Raw genomic sequence first — 16634 nt, 5'->3', positions numbered from 1 at the left:
GAGGTGGTAGGTCAGTAAGTCCGTTTATTAGAAAATCGTAACCGGTTGTATGAGATCAGTTTAATGAAATGGCCTAGTTTTGCATCCTCGATTTGCACAATTGCATGAATTGGTCATTCAGATTTTTGCTGTGGTATTATTTCACAATGATAATAATTTGTTTCACAAAATGAAGTTTCGAAAAAATTTCTACTGAACTCCCTTATTTTATGACTACACAAATTCTACAGTTACCCTTGCAGCTCAACGAACTCAGTTTCACGAATCTTCTAGTAGGCAGTTGAAATAAGTCTTAGGTTACTTGGTTTATTTATCTGGTAACTTACTAACAATTCGGTTTACTATACGCATTCTTTTCGGAATAATGTACACGGATTTTTTAGTCCGTGCTTTCTTTTAATTTGCAAGCCTGCTTTATAGATTTTAATCAAGTGATGATAAAAAAAGGAATAGCCTGTTTTGCTTATTCGAGAAGTTCTTGCGGTGTTGGATATTTATTATAAAAAACAAGGATAGCCAGTTATTGTGCAAGTAGCACAGAATGTTCCGGTCATAGTCTTTAAAAAAACTACCTTTTTTTAAAAAAAAACTAGTGTAGATTTTCTGCGTAGTGTGATAAAAGGATGTGACGTACAAATTAAAGTTTAGGCTTAATTGACTGTCATAGTAATAAATGCAAAAATGCAAAACAAGTTTCGAAGAAAAATGATTGGAAAAACAAAAAAAATATATGAAATTATATGTTTTTCTCGACTCTGAGAATTTGTTCGAAAAATTTTATTGTAGTTTGAATCATGACTGGAAGATTTTTTTACTCAACTCTCTCCGATGGTTATTTGTTGAAGCTGATTTAGCGTGGAAAGTCCAAAAAACAAAGAAAAACTACCATACACCCCAGTACGAAGTCCCTACTCATTGTTCAAATGGTTGGAACTATAAGTTTAACATGACGCTAAGTTTTTTATGGGCAAATAGAACGTTATCCAAAGAAGTTTTTTTTGAAATCTACAACACCGTGCAACTGGTATGACTATCTGAAACGACAGGTGTCTGCGACAGACGAGATTGTAGTCCTGTTTCCTGTTTTCTGTCTGATTGTGAGGTTCACTCTACTACGAATTGGAAAAGATTTTTGTCCTGTCTTTGCGGGAAATCGGCTTCATCAACCACCACTAGAGCCCTCAATTAATGACTATGTGAAACGACCCGTGTCTGCGACAGACAAGATTGTAGTTTCGCTTGCTGTTTTTTGTCTGATTTTGAGGTTCACTCTACTGTCTCCATCATCCACCACTAGAGCCCTCGAATTGTTATTGCGGTTGAAATTTGAAAATTTCAGTGTGGTTTGCGTGGCGTTATTTTGATGGAATGAGCTATTTTTTGAGGCGGTAGGTCAGTAAGTCCGTTTATTAGAAAATCGTAACCGGGTGTATGAGATCAGTTTAATGAAATGGCCTAGTTTTGCATCCTCGATTTGCACAATTGCATGAATTGGTCATTCAGATTTTTGCTGTGGTATTATTTCACAATGATAATAATTTGTTTCACAAAATGAAGTTTCGAAAAAATTTCTACTGAACTCCCTTATTTTATGACTACACAAATTCTTCAGTTACCCTTGTAGCTCAATGAACTCAGTTTCACGAATCTTCTAGTAGGCAATTGAAATAAGTTTTAGGTTACTTGGTTTACTTATCTGGTAACTTACTAACAATTCGGTTTACTATACGCATTCTTTTTGGAATAATGTACACGGATTTTTTAGTCCGTGCTTTCTTTTAATTTGAAAGCCTGCTTTATAGGTTTTAATCAAGTGATGATAAAAAAAGGAATAGCCTATTTTGCTTATTCGAGAAGTTCTTGCGGTGTTGGATAACTATTATAAAAAACAAGGATAGCCAGTTATTGTGCAAGTAGCACAGAATGTTCCTGTCATAGTCTTTTAAAAAAATTAACATTTTTTTCTAAGTTGGTGTAGATTTTCTGCGTAGTGTGATAGAAGGATGTGACGTAGAAACTAAAGCTTAGGCTTAATTGACTGTCATAGTTATGTATGCAAAAAGCAAAACAAGTTTCGAAGAAAAATGATTGGAAAAATAAAAAAAATCTATGAAACTTTTTTCAAAAAAAATCGAAATTTTTCTACGGACCTTATTTTGCAGAATTGTTTAGAGAAATTTTGAAGTTTTTGATTGCTAAAAAGGCGTTATAAATGTACAAAAATTCATTTACTCGATCAAAATTAAAATTAAGCCTAATTAAGTTTTTGTGAACGACCCTAATTAAGCATAAATAAGCGTGCTCTTTCGCTTTACTCGCTCGAATTTAGTCGAATAAGCAAAAACTCCTAACCGGTTTTTCTCGACTCTGAGAATTTTTTCGAAATTTCTTAATGTCGTTTGAATCACGACTGGAAGGGTTTTTCACCCAATTCTCTCCGATGGTTATTTGGGGTAGCTGAATTAGCGTGGAAAATGCAAAAGCAAAGAAAAAAACTACAATACACCCGAAAACAAAGTCTCTCCCCATTCGTTCAAAATGGAACGATGCCAAAAGGAAATTTTTGAAATCTAAAACACCGTGCAGCTTGTATGACTATCTGAAACGACAGGTGTCTGCGACATACGAGATTGTAGATTTGCTTGTTGTTTTGTATCTGATTTTCAGGTTTACTCTACTACGAATTGGGGAAGATTTTTGTCCTGTATTTGCGGGAAATCGGCTCCACCATCAACCACTAGAGCCCTTGAAATTATCATAGCGCTTGAAATATGACGTTTTAGATAAATTGAAAAAATCTAAGCATTTGTTTTTTTCATACTTCAGATCTTCGTCGCTGTTCGTAATTTTGAAAGAAAAAAAAATTATTTCTCAAGATTTAAAACAAAATCAACCAGTATTTTTCTAATATTCAAAATTATGATACTCCGAGAGTACAGAAAATGCACGAGGTAGGGTTTCAAACCGCTGCGCAAGTTGGCATAATAATGTATTTTAATATCGCCAAGGTTTATAAAAAAGAAACACTTCAAAAATTTCGGATTACAACAAAATCTTACCAATTTAACATAAGAATTGGTGGTTGAAATGGAAGAAGTGAATTACTTAGAATTGGACGAAGTGAAAGGGGCAATCAATGCAGAGGAAGATTTTTCAACAAATTTGGTTGAGGCCAACAACTTTGGTTTTGATCAGCTTAAAGCTCTCTTTTAATTATTTCAGTTCTAAAAACCAGTTGTAGCCAGGCACCTTAATCCATGTTCCTACAGCCTGTATAATGCATCTTCTAATAGAATGGTTTCATAATTCGTGCCACGATAATGCATGTTCCTAAAGCATGGTTTCATATAGGAACATGCATTATGACGTCATGCATCATAATGCATGTTCCTATAGCCTCCAGAATACCAATAGAACCGGTTTGAGGCTTTTTGGACAGAGGACTCCCAACAGCTCATGCAGCAGCAATCGGAGACCAATCATAATACAATGGTTGGAAATTTAAACTTCTTCCACTGTTTTTTAAAAAGTCGCGATCATTCGAATAACCCCCTCAATCGCAAAAAAAAAAGAATTGAAAACAATTTTATAAAGAATTTTTTTTAAAAGTTAATTTCACTCTTTCCAGAATGGAACGGTGTTCGGAACTTTTCGTGCTTTGTTTGCATTAAAGACAACTTTTTCTCGTGTCTCGGTGACTTTTAAATTCATGGCCCAATAGGTAAAAAAAACTTTAAGACTCCGATTTTACAAATATAATAGAGCGTTGTTTGTAATGAGTATTTTCGTTGAATTCTTCTGATAATTGAATTTGAAATATAACCTTTCTTGCTGTGAACCAAATGTAGAGAAATTTCACCCCAGAATTTAAAACGGACTAATTGCAAATCAAAGTCAAACATGTAAAGAAGTCATGAGCATTAAACAGTAACGCGAAAGCTGATGGGACCTTCTGTTTTTGACACATTTTTGACACCATATAACTGATCTATTTGTACTTATCTTTTCCGATCATCAAATAGAACCATCAAATAGAATTCATCAGGGTTTGAAAAGAATATCAGTTCTGATCCTGGTTTGAAAACCAACAAGGTCTAATTTTGAAACTAGATTTTACATACAACAGCCTTTAGTTTTATCTTGGTCGGCGTGTCCGAATTTTTTGAGAGTTTTGCGTGTTTGCTTTTGAAAGTAATCGATTGAAAATAATTTTCGATTTAAGCTTAGACTGGTGTGAACACTTTTGGCCTATCGCAATTATAGTTATAGTTTATAAAAATCTTAGTAGTTTAATTAATTTTTACTGATGACTGATTCAACAAAGCAAATGAAGACTAGTACGATCACATTGTTTTTATTTGTGACCAAGTTAAGGATATCTTCAACGTAACTATTCAATTTTGTAGTTGACGTAGATAATTTAAAATTAAACTTTGACTGACAGTAATTCTTTATTATCCACTATCTTTGTATTCACGAAGATGTGAAAAAATTAAAAACTATTTTCGAACACTTCACTCTAAATATGGACCCGAATTGTTTTGTTTCGAACTTTTTATGTGTCGAAAACTAAAACTTTCTCTTATTCAAAGAAATAACTACTGAGCTGAGAATTACTGGTTCTAACTTATAGCGTAAAGCGTATCCATATCCCTTAACGAATTTCAAAATCTGCGACAATTCATTGCTTGAAGTTCAGAAACAGTCTTCATTATGTCTTCGGGCTCGGAACTTCCGACTGCGTCAACTCCTCTGGCAGAGTCGAAATCCAAAGAAACCAATGACGCTGAGAGCTCAGAAGGGCACGATAGTATCCTTGAATTCTCGGTCAAACCGGCAAGCGCTGGCATACCGATGAAAGTGTTTAATAAAATCAAATCGCGCCGTGGTTCTCGGCTCTCGGAAAATGGCGACGTTTCGCACTCCAACAATTGCTATTCACCATTTGCCGATATAAAAGAATTGAAACAAGCATTAATGGTGAGAGTATATTGAGTTGAAAACAACTTAAATCCTAATTTGAACCGCGAATAGCGAAAAAAATTGGCGTCGTAAAATTGATGTGAGCTCATTTAATAGCCGCTAAGAAGTGCTAAAGAGTTTTTCATCAAAGTTAACGAATGCTAATTATGACATCCATTTTTGCTAAAAAGCCAATTTTTCAACCGCCTTTTTAGTGCAAAAAAAAATAAAAAATCGAAAACTATAAATTAAAAAAAATCTTTTTGATTTGAAGCTCATATTTAGTGCCATAAAAAATCCGTTAAAGACTATTATATTATATCGATTGTTGAGCATTAGGAAATTTTCCCGAACAATAACTTTTCCAGCTATGGCTCTCCTGATAACTAGTTTTGATGACGAAATAACAATTTTGGACGAAGTTTCAAATAGCTCATTGAAAAAATCAATGAAAACATTGTATTCTTTTTAAAAAGGTACTTTGTATTTATGTAATTCAGAAGTGTTACAAATACAAATTTTTTTAGTATAAAAAAACCTGATCATAACGGCCGCACTCTGGCATGTTGTTCCGACTTTCCAAGAAAGTAAGAACTAAAAATGATCGTCGTTGATTTTTTCTCCAGACAAGTTTTCTTTCTTAAATTAAAAAATTGAAGGCAGTTATTTATCTTATCTTGAAAATTTTCGGTGATCTGAGCTCAAAAATCATTAAGATAATCACCTGCGCCTTCTTTACTGTTTTAATGGGTTGCAAAATTGTCTATTTGGGGTAACTGAGATGCTATTTTGATTCTTATCCAAACTTTGCCGTTCTATTGTTAATTCACAACCTTTACTCATGCTGTTATCAAAAAAGTTTTGCATTCCCGGAAAAGTTAGAAAATTAACCAAGAGGTTAAGTCAGAAAATTAACCGATATGTTGTGCTGCGTACAAACCCTAGGTAAGAAAGTCAAAAGATCAGTGTTGATAGGGGTAAAATTATTTTGTAGAAAATGACAAAGAAAATTTTTTAGCAACGTTGTTTAATTAACTTTTTCAATAAATAACGTTTTCTCCCAACCCTGCTACAAACTTGCGCTGATAAAATTTTGACGTTTAATCTGTTAACTTTTTGTATTGATGAAGCTTTTCTACTAAAAAATTGACGGCCTATCGACTGTCTGCTTTTTAATCGGCTTGGTTACCACAGTGCATAATTTTGCAGTTTTCCCTATAACTACGCTTGCGATTGCAAGAGTTGGCAAATCGGAATATAGACATTTTTAGGTTAACATCTAGTTTAACAAAATCAGATGATGCCGCTATGCTGCTGAAAATTCGAATTTAACTACCGTGTACTAGTTACTACTCATGCTATATCTAGAACTTAACTATTCTTTGTATAATTATAGTTTCGATATTAGTTTTCTACTGATGGTTTTTCGGCTTCCTGGTTGTCGACTTCAGCTCTCTCGGTTCAGTTTTCAAATTATATAGTCCAATTTGCATACGCTACTTGTATAGCTATCATGGATCCTATGTTGGAGTTATATGAATTATTTCCTGTATGGTTTTTCCTGTGTGAAGTTTCAGCTTATTGCATGTCGGCTTCATATCTGTCGGCGTGTTCACCAATTTTCCCCCGAAAATTCCAGTAGTTTTTTGACATCAATAAGACCCTGGCACCAGTTTTTTTATTGCCCAAATTCACCCCCACCTCTGACAGTTTTAAATATTTTCAAAATTGAAAAAAGCCTTTTCTCGTTTTTTCACTACCTGTTTAAACTGTAACATAGTTCGAAGTTTTGTTTGCTAATTTTGTAGCTTCATGGTGCGCTCATCCTGCAATTATTTTATCACAAATGGTGCGAAGCTCAGCTTCGCTTCTGTGTTTAAAAGCTTTTTGATGTTTTTGTTTTTCTGTGATGGTGCAGATGATTGATTTCCAAGATTTTTGCAGATTTTTTTTTGAATTTTTTTAAAAGTTTTTTTAGAAATATTTAGGACTTTTTTTAAGTTGTAAATTTTCTTTCCATTCTCCTCTTTGCAAAAAAAAACAAGAATTGGAGCCTAGTGCGAAATTTTACATTTGATATGATACAATAGTTTAAAATAATGATTTTTTCTGATTGCAGAGTTTGAAAAATTCCGGTTTCTCCAGTTTTTCACAATAGATTTTTTCGCCTGGTTTGAGTCAAATGAGCTGTTATGAATCATACGTGTGAGAGAACGGCTTGAATTTTTTTGTACTGTCACTTGTTTACGCCTCAACTACACGTATTTTTGCTACGCTTCGACTATGTGTTAAAACGTGGTATATCATTAGTGATTTGCCCCTCCTTCCTATCGTGCCTAGCTATGAATAGTCACCCCTATAAAAGACTCCCCATTTATGCATCTGCGAATTTTTTTTTTCTTAAATAAATTTTCCCCTTTTTCTTATTAAGAGGAGAAGAGATAGTTTAAGAGATCCAAAACTTACAGTGAGGTTAATTCAGGACATGCATCCTGACGACGACGACGAAGCTCTGGATCATGTGCCAGGTTTGAAGAGACACGACTCGGAGTATGTCCACGGGTCCCCCCTCAACAGAGCCGAGTCCATGTTGTCATCGTCTGATGCTGGATCACCCACCCACCCCATGCCTGAAACCCACAACAATAATGTTAATGGAGGGACCGATCTTCGTGGATTCTACTTGTCAACAGGATCCCTACCAGTGGTAGGAAAAGTTCCATGGATCCAAAATTTTCAAATTTTCTGAAATCCTCAACTTTTTCAATCATTATTACCTTTGCAACTTACATAACAATTTGCCTAATTCCTGCCATAGCAGGATAGTTGAATATCTAAATTCTCCAACATCTAATATATGTCGCGAACTTTGGATGCAAAAATTGGCCACCTAAAAGTCTTTCAAAATAACTACCATGTATCTTCGAGTGTCATGATCTGTTGTTTTTTTTTTGTTGTTTTTTAGGTAAAGCAATCAGGCGTGCGGGGATTTTTCAGCCGCTATGGACACATCGTCAAAATAGCCATCCTATTCTTCATTTTATTGTTGGCAGTTACCACCATCATGATCTACGAAGAAGGTCAGCTTTAAGTTGAAACCAATTATCCAAGAAAGGTCCGACATACAAGCTGTTCAGCACTTCACGGACATTTTATTTTCAAAATAATTCGGTGTAAAAGTAATTTTGAAAGTTTATTGTAGAATCGGGTTTCTAATGCTACTAAAAAACGTGTTGAAATCGTTTTTAATTAATGAGCTCTTCTTAATTTTCTTTCACCTGTGAATTTGACTTCAGAATCGTTTTAAGCACTTAGTCCGAATATAACGAAAGTTGACGTAGTCTCAGTACCATAATCCAAACTTATTTGATCTTCACACACATCCTTGTAAAATCACTGGTTGCTGCAAAAAAGGAGGTTTTTGCGAGATAAGAAAAGGAAAAAAGAGATTAACGCATTAGTTTTCGGTTAAAAGTAGTCATTAATAGAACTACCAAAAATCTGGTCATATTTTATAGCTGGAATTATCTGTTCACGTGAATATGCGTGCATCTTGTTATTTCTGATTTACACTAGCTAACTGTATCATGAATTTCTGAATTAATGCGAACAGTTTGTATTTTAGGTTTCACTTTATAGTGGTTTTTACAAGTTACGCTGATTTGTTCAGGTCACGAGGAGTCGTTCATGTTTGTGCTGAAGAGTCATGAGAAGAAGTTTGTGGGCATCAGTCCGGATCTGAAGTGTGACTACTTGTACATCACCTTCAGGGGTCCACTGGTGGCCATACTGCCCAGAGAGACAGCGGAGACACATCAGAACCAGTCCAAGGGAGTCGAGGCCAGATTGTGCAGTGTGCCCTCTAAGTAACACTTTTCGCCTGAAAATTATTCATGCACAATTTTAGAATTAGATGAATTTTTCACTTGTGAGAGCGTTTCTTTTAATCAGGAACCAAACATTTTTCCCGGAAACAAAATTTTTTTTTTACAAATCTGTAAGAAATTGAAGTTGCTCTATTTTTGAACCTTAATAACTTCCAGACTCGTTCCCTTTTGCTTTAGAGTTTACGCGGTTGCTTTTGCCTCCTGAGAGCTGGGGTTCGAGTCTATTGGATCTTATTTTTTTTAGTGTTTTTTGTGGTAAAAATAAGTTGCCGGACTTTTGTTTGTCTGCTTAATTTTGTGGGGTTATTTTTATTCAAACAATTACTTTCATTGACAGTCATCCCGTTATTTTGCAATTTACCTTCTCGGTTTTTGATTTTTTTCGTTTTTTTATTAATTGAAATAGCTTCATCTTATATATCATCGGCCATATTAACTTCTTTAAAGGCGTTTGGGGGCACAATTCGAGGTCTTTTTTTAAAGTTGTGGTTCAAAAGTTGTGAAAGTTAATCGCTAAAATTTTTTTTATGGTAGCACTTTTTTTGCATTTTTTGTTTTTGGCTCATTGGGCATCTACCAAAGTTTTCTGGGATTAGTGGCCGCTCGTTAAATGATACTAAAAGCGTATTTTCTGCCAACGGCTTTGCTTTTTGGTTTGGTTTTTCAACAGCTGATTTTTTTTAAACAAACTTGAACTTTTTTCAGTTTAGTGAATTCAGTCTCATTTTGCATTCGCTATCTTTCAATTTTACGCTTGCGCTATTTCACAAGTGATGCAAAACCCCACTTCGTTTACGTGTCAAAATTGGCATGCGTATTAATCAAGCTATTTCAAACATTTTTGCTCCTCATATTACACCTTTTAAAATCACACGTTAGAACATAGAGTTGATGCTATCTGAAGAGGGGTTGATTTCTTCTGAAGTACGATATCATAAATAATTCGATCAAATTGAGTTTCCGAACTCTTTAAAAACACTATGAAAATTAATTTTGAGAAAATATTTTCAGCCGCAGGCGAATAGAAAATAACAAGCAAAAAACAACATTTTCAGTCATCCTTTGGAGGTTTTGATAAGAAAAAACGGAGCGGGCTTTTTAAATTTAGCATATAATGGCGCCCAAGGAGCCTTTAAAATTTTTTTGAGTCAGTCGGTCGAAAACCGATGTCATTGCCCTTGCGATAAGCAAAGGTAATGCAATCGGGTACTAGACTTTTTTCCCGAAAATACCTTTGTTCACAAGACTCGTTCGATATTTTTTAAGTGTCTCGCTTTTTCAATCTTATACTTTTTGTATCGCAAATGGTGCGAACCTTAAAATACTATAATACCAAAGGGGGAACCCTTCGGGTGGCCATGGGGTTGAATTTCTAGGAGGATCCACTACCGACTGCAATTTTCATGTTGAAAAATTAGTAAAATTTGTTCATTTGTTTGTAGACTTGTCTGAATACAATTTCAAGTTTCAAAAGTCATATTTTAAATAGCCTAGGTAAAAGAGGTGAATTGCTGGAAAATGTGAAATAATATTCACCGCCTCTTTTTTTTTACCAGCCTTTCCTCGGAGGCGATGGTGGAGCGCTGCGAGGCTTCCTTCCGTACCAACGTCGTCTTCTTCATTACTCACTCGGAGAAAGACCACGAGGTCAAAGAACTCACCCACAGATTCGAAATACTTCACGAAGAGGTAAATGCAGTGCTCAGTTCTGACAGATTTATCATTTTGTCTCAAGTTTTCTATAATATTATTGTTATCAAGGAAAATTTAGTTTTGAACCATGAATAAATATTTAATTGACACTAACATACATTTCATAAGAGTTTTCACAGTTTTCAGTTTTAAACTTAACAATCTCAAATGTTTGAAACTTGAAATCTTTTTCAGTTTTGACGATTCGCTGACAGCAAAGTTAACTGATTTACGCGAATAAGATTTTTGACTCCCTGTTATGAAATACTTATGCAAACAATTTTCAGACGTCACAAAAGGCAGTTGTACTAAAATGAAGTCTTTGAATCCTTAGTTCGTTCCCACACTACTCGCACAGTAGTTAGTTAGTTTGAAAGGGAAAAAAATTGGTCACTGAGTGGTAATTGGAAAGGGAAACCTGATGGGATCTCTTTAACTATTCCCCGATAGTACCTAGTAACGAATCCGACTCCCCACCATCCCCACCTATAATGAAATAATTCATGGGTTAAGCATTTGAGAACTTTGTTCCTAGTAACGAATCTCCCCCTTTTGCAAAGGGGAGGGGGGAATAGTTAGAGATCAACCTGATGTCCTTATTTTTAATAGGTCAAAGATGGACATGAGCTTCACGTGAGGGCCGAGTCTACCCTTGACGAAGACATCGCAATTGACATGTCACTGCTAGGTAAATTTTTTTCTGCTATGGTTCACCGATAACAAGCAAACCAATTTGGTCATTTTCAAGAGGAACTATTTATTTTTGAAAAAAAAAGATAGTTTGAGAAGAACTCCCTTGTTTATACAAGCAACGCGTAGTGTATTGTTACGAAGAACTTTTTTTTCTAACCTATGTCGCAACTGAAAGTGCTCATTTGGTGGCTCTTTTGCTAAATTTCAATTTAATCATATATAAACTTATTTAAGCATCAACGATTTAATGACATATGTTGCTGCTTTATTTTTGGCTAGTGTTCGGTACTGTTTGAAAAAAAAACATCTACTATGACAATGTTTGTGATTTGTTGTTTTTTCGTTTTTTTGCGCTTTGGAAAATTTTTGCACTTCTCGCAGAATTTTCAATTTTTCTCAAAAACTTTTGTACCGATTTTTTTTAATGAGATGAAGGTTTCAATCAAAAGAGCAATTTATGGGGATTTCCCCTTCTCAAATGGCTGTTCCTTAAATTTGGTGAAAAAAGAAACACGGCCTCAAACAAGCCCAAGTTATTCTTTTTTTTTCTCAAAAACTGACCTGATTATTAGGTTCATAGTTCTCTAAGACTAACGTGGTGCTTCGATTTTCCCTGCATAATCTGTTTTACCCTGTTTTTTTTTGTAGAGAAGCTGTGGACTTCGGAAAAATTCCTTTTTAAGGTTTTACCGTTTTTTAAAAAAGAAAATTTGTCACTATTCTATTGCGAAAGTTAAGCATTTCCATATCTGTACAATATATGATTAAAAATATTAGAATATGCATGTATTTCACTTTGAGCAGAGCTCTTTTTTGAATTTTCGTCGCTTGTGTTTGCAAAGCGCAGCTTCGCCTCGGTGTAAAAATCAAATTTCCCAGGTTTTTGAAAATCGCAATTTGCATTTCTCAATGAGATAATCTATTATATATTTAAATGCGGGCTTCACTATCTCGCCATGTTTAAGTTTTTTCAACGTATTATTTTTGCATGTTTAAGCTGTATCGTATATTGCAATGGTTAAGAATTTTTTTTCCGATTTTCTAATTTGATTTTAGTGGTTATTTTATCGAGTTTAAATTAAGCAGCCCAATATCGAATTAGGGGTTGCGAATTTGGCCTCCAATTTTGAATGCCCGAATCATTTTAGTTAACGAGATAAGACAATTTTTGAGATTTTTTCAGAAATTTCAAATAACAAAATAATTGACTGCTCAATTCGTTGCAGTTTTCGAGATATGATGTTTTTGTGATTTTTTCAAAATTTTCAGAAAACTTAAATTATTATTAGTTTTTTAAAATCTGAAACTCGCAACCCTGTAGTTGGGTCCTGTCAGAGTATTCTCGAAGATTGTGAATCTTGCCTCCAAATATGACTGCTCAATTCTTTGTAGTTTCCGAGATATGACCCTTTTTGTGATTTTTTCAAAAAATTTTCAGATAACTTATATTAATTTTTTTTCGTAAAATCTGAAATTCCCAACCCTATAGTTTGGTCTTGTCAGAGTATTCTCAGAGATTGCGAATCTTGCCTCCAAATATGACTGCTCAATTTGTTGCAGTTTTCGAGATATGATGTTTTTGTGATTTTTTCAAAATTCTCAGAAAACTTAAATTATTATTAGTTTTTTAAAATCTGAAACTCGCAACCCTGTAGTTGGGTCCTGTCAGAGTATTCTCGAAGATTGTGAATCTTGCCTCCAAATATGACTGCTCAATTCTTTGTAGTTTCCGAGATATGACACTTTTTGTGATTTTTTCAAAAAATTTTCAGATAACTTATATTAATTTTTTTTCGTAAAATCTGAAATTCCCAACCCTATAGTTTGGTCTTGTCAGAGTATTCTCAGAGATTGCGAATCTTGCCTCCAAATATGACTGCTCAATTTGTTGCAGTTTTCGAGATATGATGTTTTTGTGATTTTTTCAAAAATTTTCAGAAAACTTAAATTATTATTAGTTTTTAAAAATCTGAAACCCGCAACCCTGTAGTTGGGTCCTGTCAGAGCTTTCTCAAAGATTGTGAATCTTGCCTCCAAATATGACTGCTCAATTCTGTGTAGTTTCCGAGATATGACGTTTTTTGTGATTTTTTCAAAAAATTTTCAGATAACTTAAATTAATTTTTTTTCGTAAAATCTGAAATTCCCAACCCTATAGTTGGGCCCTGTCAGAGTATTCTCAAAGATTGCGAATCTTGCCCCCAAATATGACTGCTCAATTCTTTGTAGTTTTCGAGATATGACGTTTTTTGTGATTTTTTCAAAAATTTTCAGAAAACTTCAGAAAGTTTAAATTAATTATTTTTCGAAATTTGAAATTTCCAACGCTGTAGTTGGGTGTTGTCAGGGTACTCTAAAGAGTTGCAAATCTTGCCACATGCGACTGCTAAACGCGACTGCTCAAATGCTTTTAGTTTCCGAGGTGTGACGTTTTTTGATTTTTTCAAAATTTCTCGAAGAACTTATCTACAAAGAAATTCAAAAAAATTTAAAAGTACTATTTTGATGAAGATACAACCTTATTGTCAGCGTACACCCAGGCGTCTCAAATCTTGCCTCTTAATATGAATGCTCAAATCCTTTTAGTTTCCGAGATAAGACGTTTTCCTTTTAGTTTCCGAGATAAGACGTTCTCAGGGACTCTCAGTGGTTGCAAATCTGGCCTCCAATTTTCTCCAGAGGCCCATTAAGTTTTCGAGATGACGCTTTTAAAATGGGAATAAAAAAAATAAAGGTTCGAAATTACACACCCTGTAATTGTGTGCAATCAGAGTACACTAAAAGTTTGCAGATGTTGTTTCCAATATATGCTGTTTTTCATGAGCTGTCGAAAAATTTCGAAGCACCGAAGGTGCGTTAAACGCTAGTTATATTTAATTATCTATTAGTATTAATATAAAACATCAATTTGCATTTGTTGTAATTTATTTTCATGACTTAATTGTTTGTTGTAGACATTGGCAAGTATGGTGAGATTGAAGTGTACGTAGCCTTTGCAATCCTCCTGTTTCTCTACTCCATGATAGTGACTGAGATGGTCCATAGGACCGTGGCCGCTCTAATCGCAGCTGTGGTAGCCATAGCCGCTCTCAACTTCTTCAAAGAGGGACCTACTCTCGATAAGATTATCGATGTTAGTATTTAAACAAGCAAACGCTTATTATGATATACTACGAAATTTGGTCCAAGTTTGATAGTTGGGTACCAGGAAAAAGCAAGTATGAAAGATGGGTCGCACAATTTTCATGACAACTTCAAAAACACAAGTAAGCAAAGGCTAAACATGATTTCGAAGATTTTATGGCCTATAAATTTTTCGTCAGGCACCCATATTAATTTTAGGGACCCAACTATCATAATTGTTCCCGAATTTTTTCCAACCTATAAGTCGCATTTTTTTTGTGTTCTGTTTATGCGATCAGTTTTTACCGTGGTATATGCAGACAATCCAGCGCTTAAGTTCAATCGATGCTGAGGTTTTTGATGCCGGCTTAGTTTCGATTTTTCAACCAGCTACTTTAAACTGGAGTCTTTGATATTTTACCTTTGATCACATTTCGGAAACTTTGGGGGTTCAAATTTTGCCAATTCTGCAAATTCAGAATAATGAATGCGCGCAACTTTTGAACGGGTAGCGTATAGGCGATGAAATATACCCGCTAAGAAACTATAGCAAATTAAATGTATGCCGGCTAATTGATTCAAATATTGCATTAGTTGGCGCAAAATATACTACTTTCTTCTTGAAACTGTTTGTGGGGTTGGATTTCTGAAACTTTAAAAAGAAATTTCAGTTGTTTCAACCAAAAACCAGACCCATTAAACTGCAGGAAGAATACTTCAGGCTGCAAACTGATCCTTGTAGATATTGTCTTTATAACAACCTGATGTTTTTTCGTAAAAAATGTGAGTTTTGGTAAATTTTTGTAAAACTATGGCGGTTTGGAAATTGCCATATGGTCAATTTGGTATAATTAATGCGCGATAAATTTCATTTTATTAATTCGTCAGCGGCAACGAATCTGGCTGAAAATTCTTTTCACATTTATTCGAGCATTGGTCTATTTGATAAGATACTTTATTGATTGTCTACTCTAATTGATGTGCAGATTTATCACTTTCTAGATAACAAAATTTAGGGCAAGGTTGTTGTATTTACGCTAGCGAGAAGCTATTGTCTAAGAATGAATCTTCTTTTTTTCTAGCCTAACTCGCAAATAAAAGTGCCCGCACTAAGTAAAAAGAGAAAATAATCGATTATATTACAATTATAGTTGTACTTTTATCAAAACTATAATTAATTATAAGCGCCAAATTTAGATGTTTAAACGATTTATAATCCATTATAATGACAACATTTTTCGTGACTTTACAATAAATTATAATCAATTTTAATTGATTATAATTTTTCCTGAATTCTCTTATAATCTATTATAATCTATTATAATAATTTAAAATCTAATATAATAGATCATAATAATTTTTTTGTCAAAAATTTTTAAAAGTGAGATGTCTTGTCAGTCTTTGGTTCATCTGAACACAAAATTTTACCACGAAGCAAAAGTTTCATAGAGATCCCTTCTTATTAGTTGAAAGAATCCCGCGGTAGTTGAAATATAACTCTTCAATAGAAATCATGAAATTAAAGCAGTGTGCTGATATTTTGGTGGTCAAAAAAACTCAAAAAAGGTGCATCATGAAACAACTATAATTAAGAAGAAATTAAAAAAAAAAATAAATAAATTTGTATTGATTTGAAAGCTGCTAAAGCAATTTTCCCATTTTTCTCATGAGCCAACGTCTACGAAAAGCATAAAATATAAGCTATTCAGGTGGAAAGTCGAAGACAAAATGGGCAAACAAAAGGGATTATGAGAAATTATAATCGGTTTAGGTATTCGGATAAAAATAATCGATTATAATCGATAGTAATATATTATAATTGATTATATTTGATTTCAAAAAGAGAGATTCTAATCGATTATTTATTGATTAAAATCAATTTTTTCTCAATTTTTGTAGGACTGGTACTAAAATCATATTATAATCGATTATTAACGCTTGAAACTGGATGCGGGTGTTCATTAAAAGTGTGCACTACTGTGCCTTTTGCTATAATCACGATCTGTAGCATTGGAAATTTCATAGCATCTGTTTTCGGCTTTATTTGTGGCTAGTGCTTGTGAAGGACTAAGCATCCGTGGCTGAGTGATTAGTGCGTGAAACTCATAATTTCTAGGTTGCAGTTGGTCCTAGGTTCGAGTCCGAGACGTTGCGGAATTTTTACTAATTCGAGGCTTACATTTACTTTTTTATTGCTTTTTTTAGATCTGGATAACTTTTTGAGAGCCCCAATATTAAAAACAAATGAGAAACTTCAACAGATGAACGTTTTTGTTG

General features: G+C 34.1%; 2 protein-coding genes across 3 annotated transcripts in view; one reads left to right on the top strand and one right to left on the bottom strand.

The window, feature by feature from the left end:
• LOC134854559 (zinc finger protein 749-like) overlaps positions 1 to 16634 on the bottom strand; it is a 354798-nt gene that overhangs the window by 183595 nt on the left and 154569 nt on the right. The window lies entirely within an intron of this gene.
• Positions 1 to 16634, top strand: part of LOC134854227 (P protein-like) — a 35196-nt gene that overhangs the window by 6318 nt on the left and 12244 nt on the right. Inside the window, exons 1-7 of one of the 2 annotated variants that reach the window (XM_063870396.1) lie at positions 4355 to 4980; positions 7445 to 7669; positions 7928 to 8042; positions 8633 to 8828; positions 10406 to 10538; positions 11151 to 11229; positions 14189 to 14367. In XM_063870396.1, coding sequence (XP_063726466.1) covers positions 4714 to 4980; positions 7445 to 7669; positions 7928 to 8042; positions 8633 to 8828; positions 10406 to 10538; positions 11151 to 11229; positions 14189 to 14367 — 1194 coding nt within the window. In that variant the 5' untranslated portion in view covers positions 4355 to 4713. Of the gene's footprint in view, positions 1 to 4354; positions 4981 to 7444; positions 7670 to 7927; positions 8043 to 8632; positions 8829 to 10405; positions 10539 to 11150; positions 11230 to 14188; positions 14368 to 16634 lie in introns of those variants that run through there. The other variant, XM_063870397.1, reaches the window with a different exon arrangement.

Source organism: Symsagittifera roscoffensis, chromosome 9 (genome assembly GCF_963678635.1).
Source record: "Symsagittifera roscoffensis chromosome 9, txSymRosc1.1, whole genome shotgun sequence".
In the NCBI taxonomy this organism is placed as follows: domain Eukaryota; kingdom Metazoa; phylum Xenacoelomorpha; order Acoela; family Convolutidae; genus Symsagittifera; species Symsagittifera roscoffensis.
The sequence above is the reverse complement of the archived record's forward strand: the minus strand, read 5'-3'. Positions and strand labels throughout refer to the sequence as shown.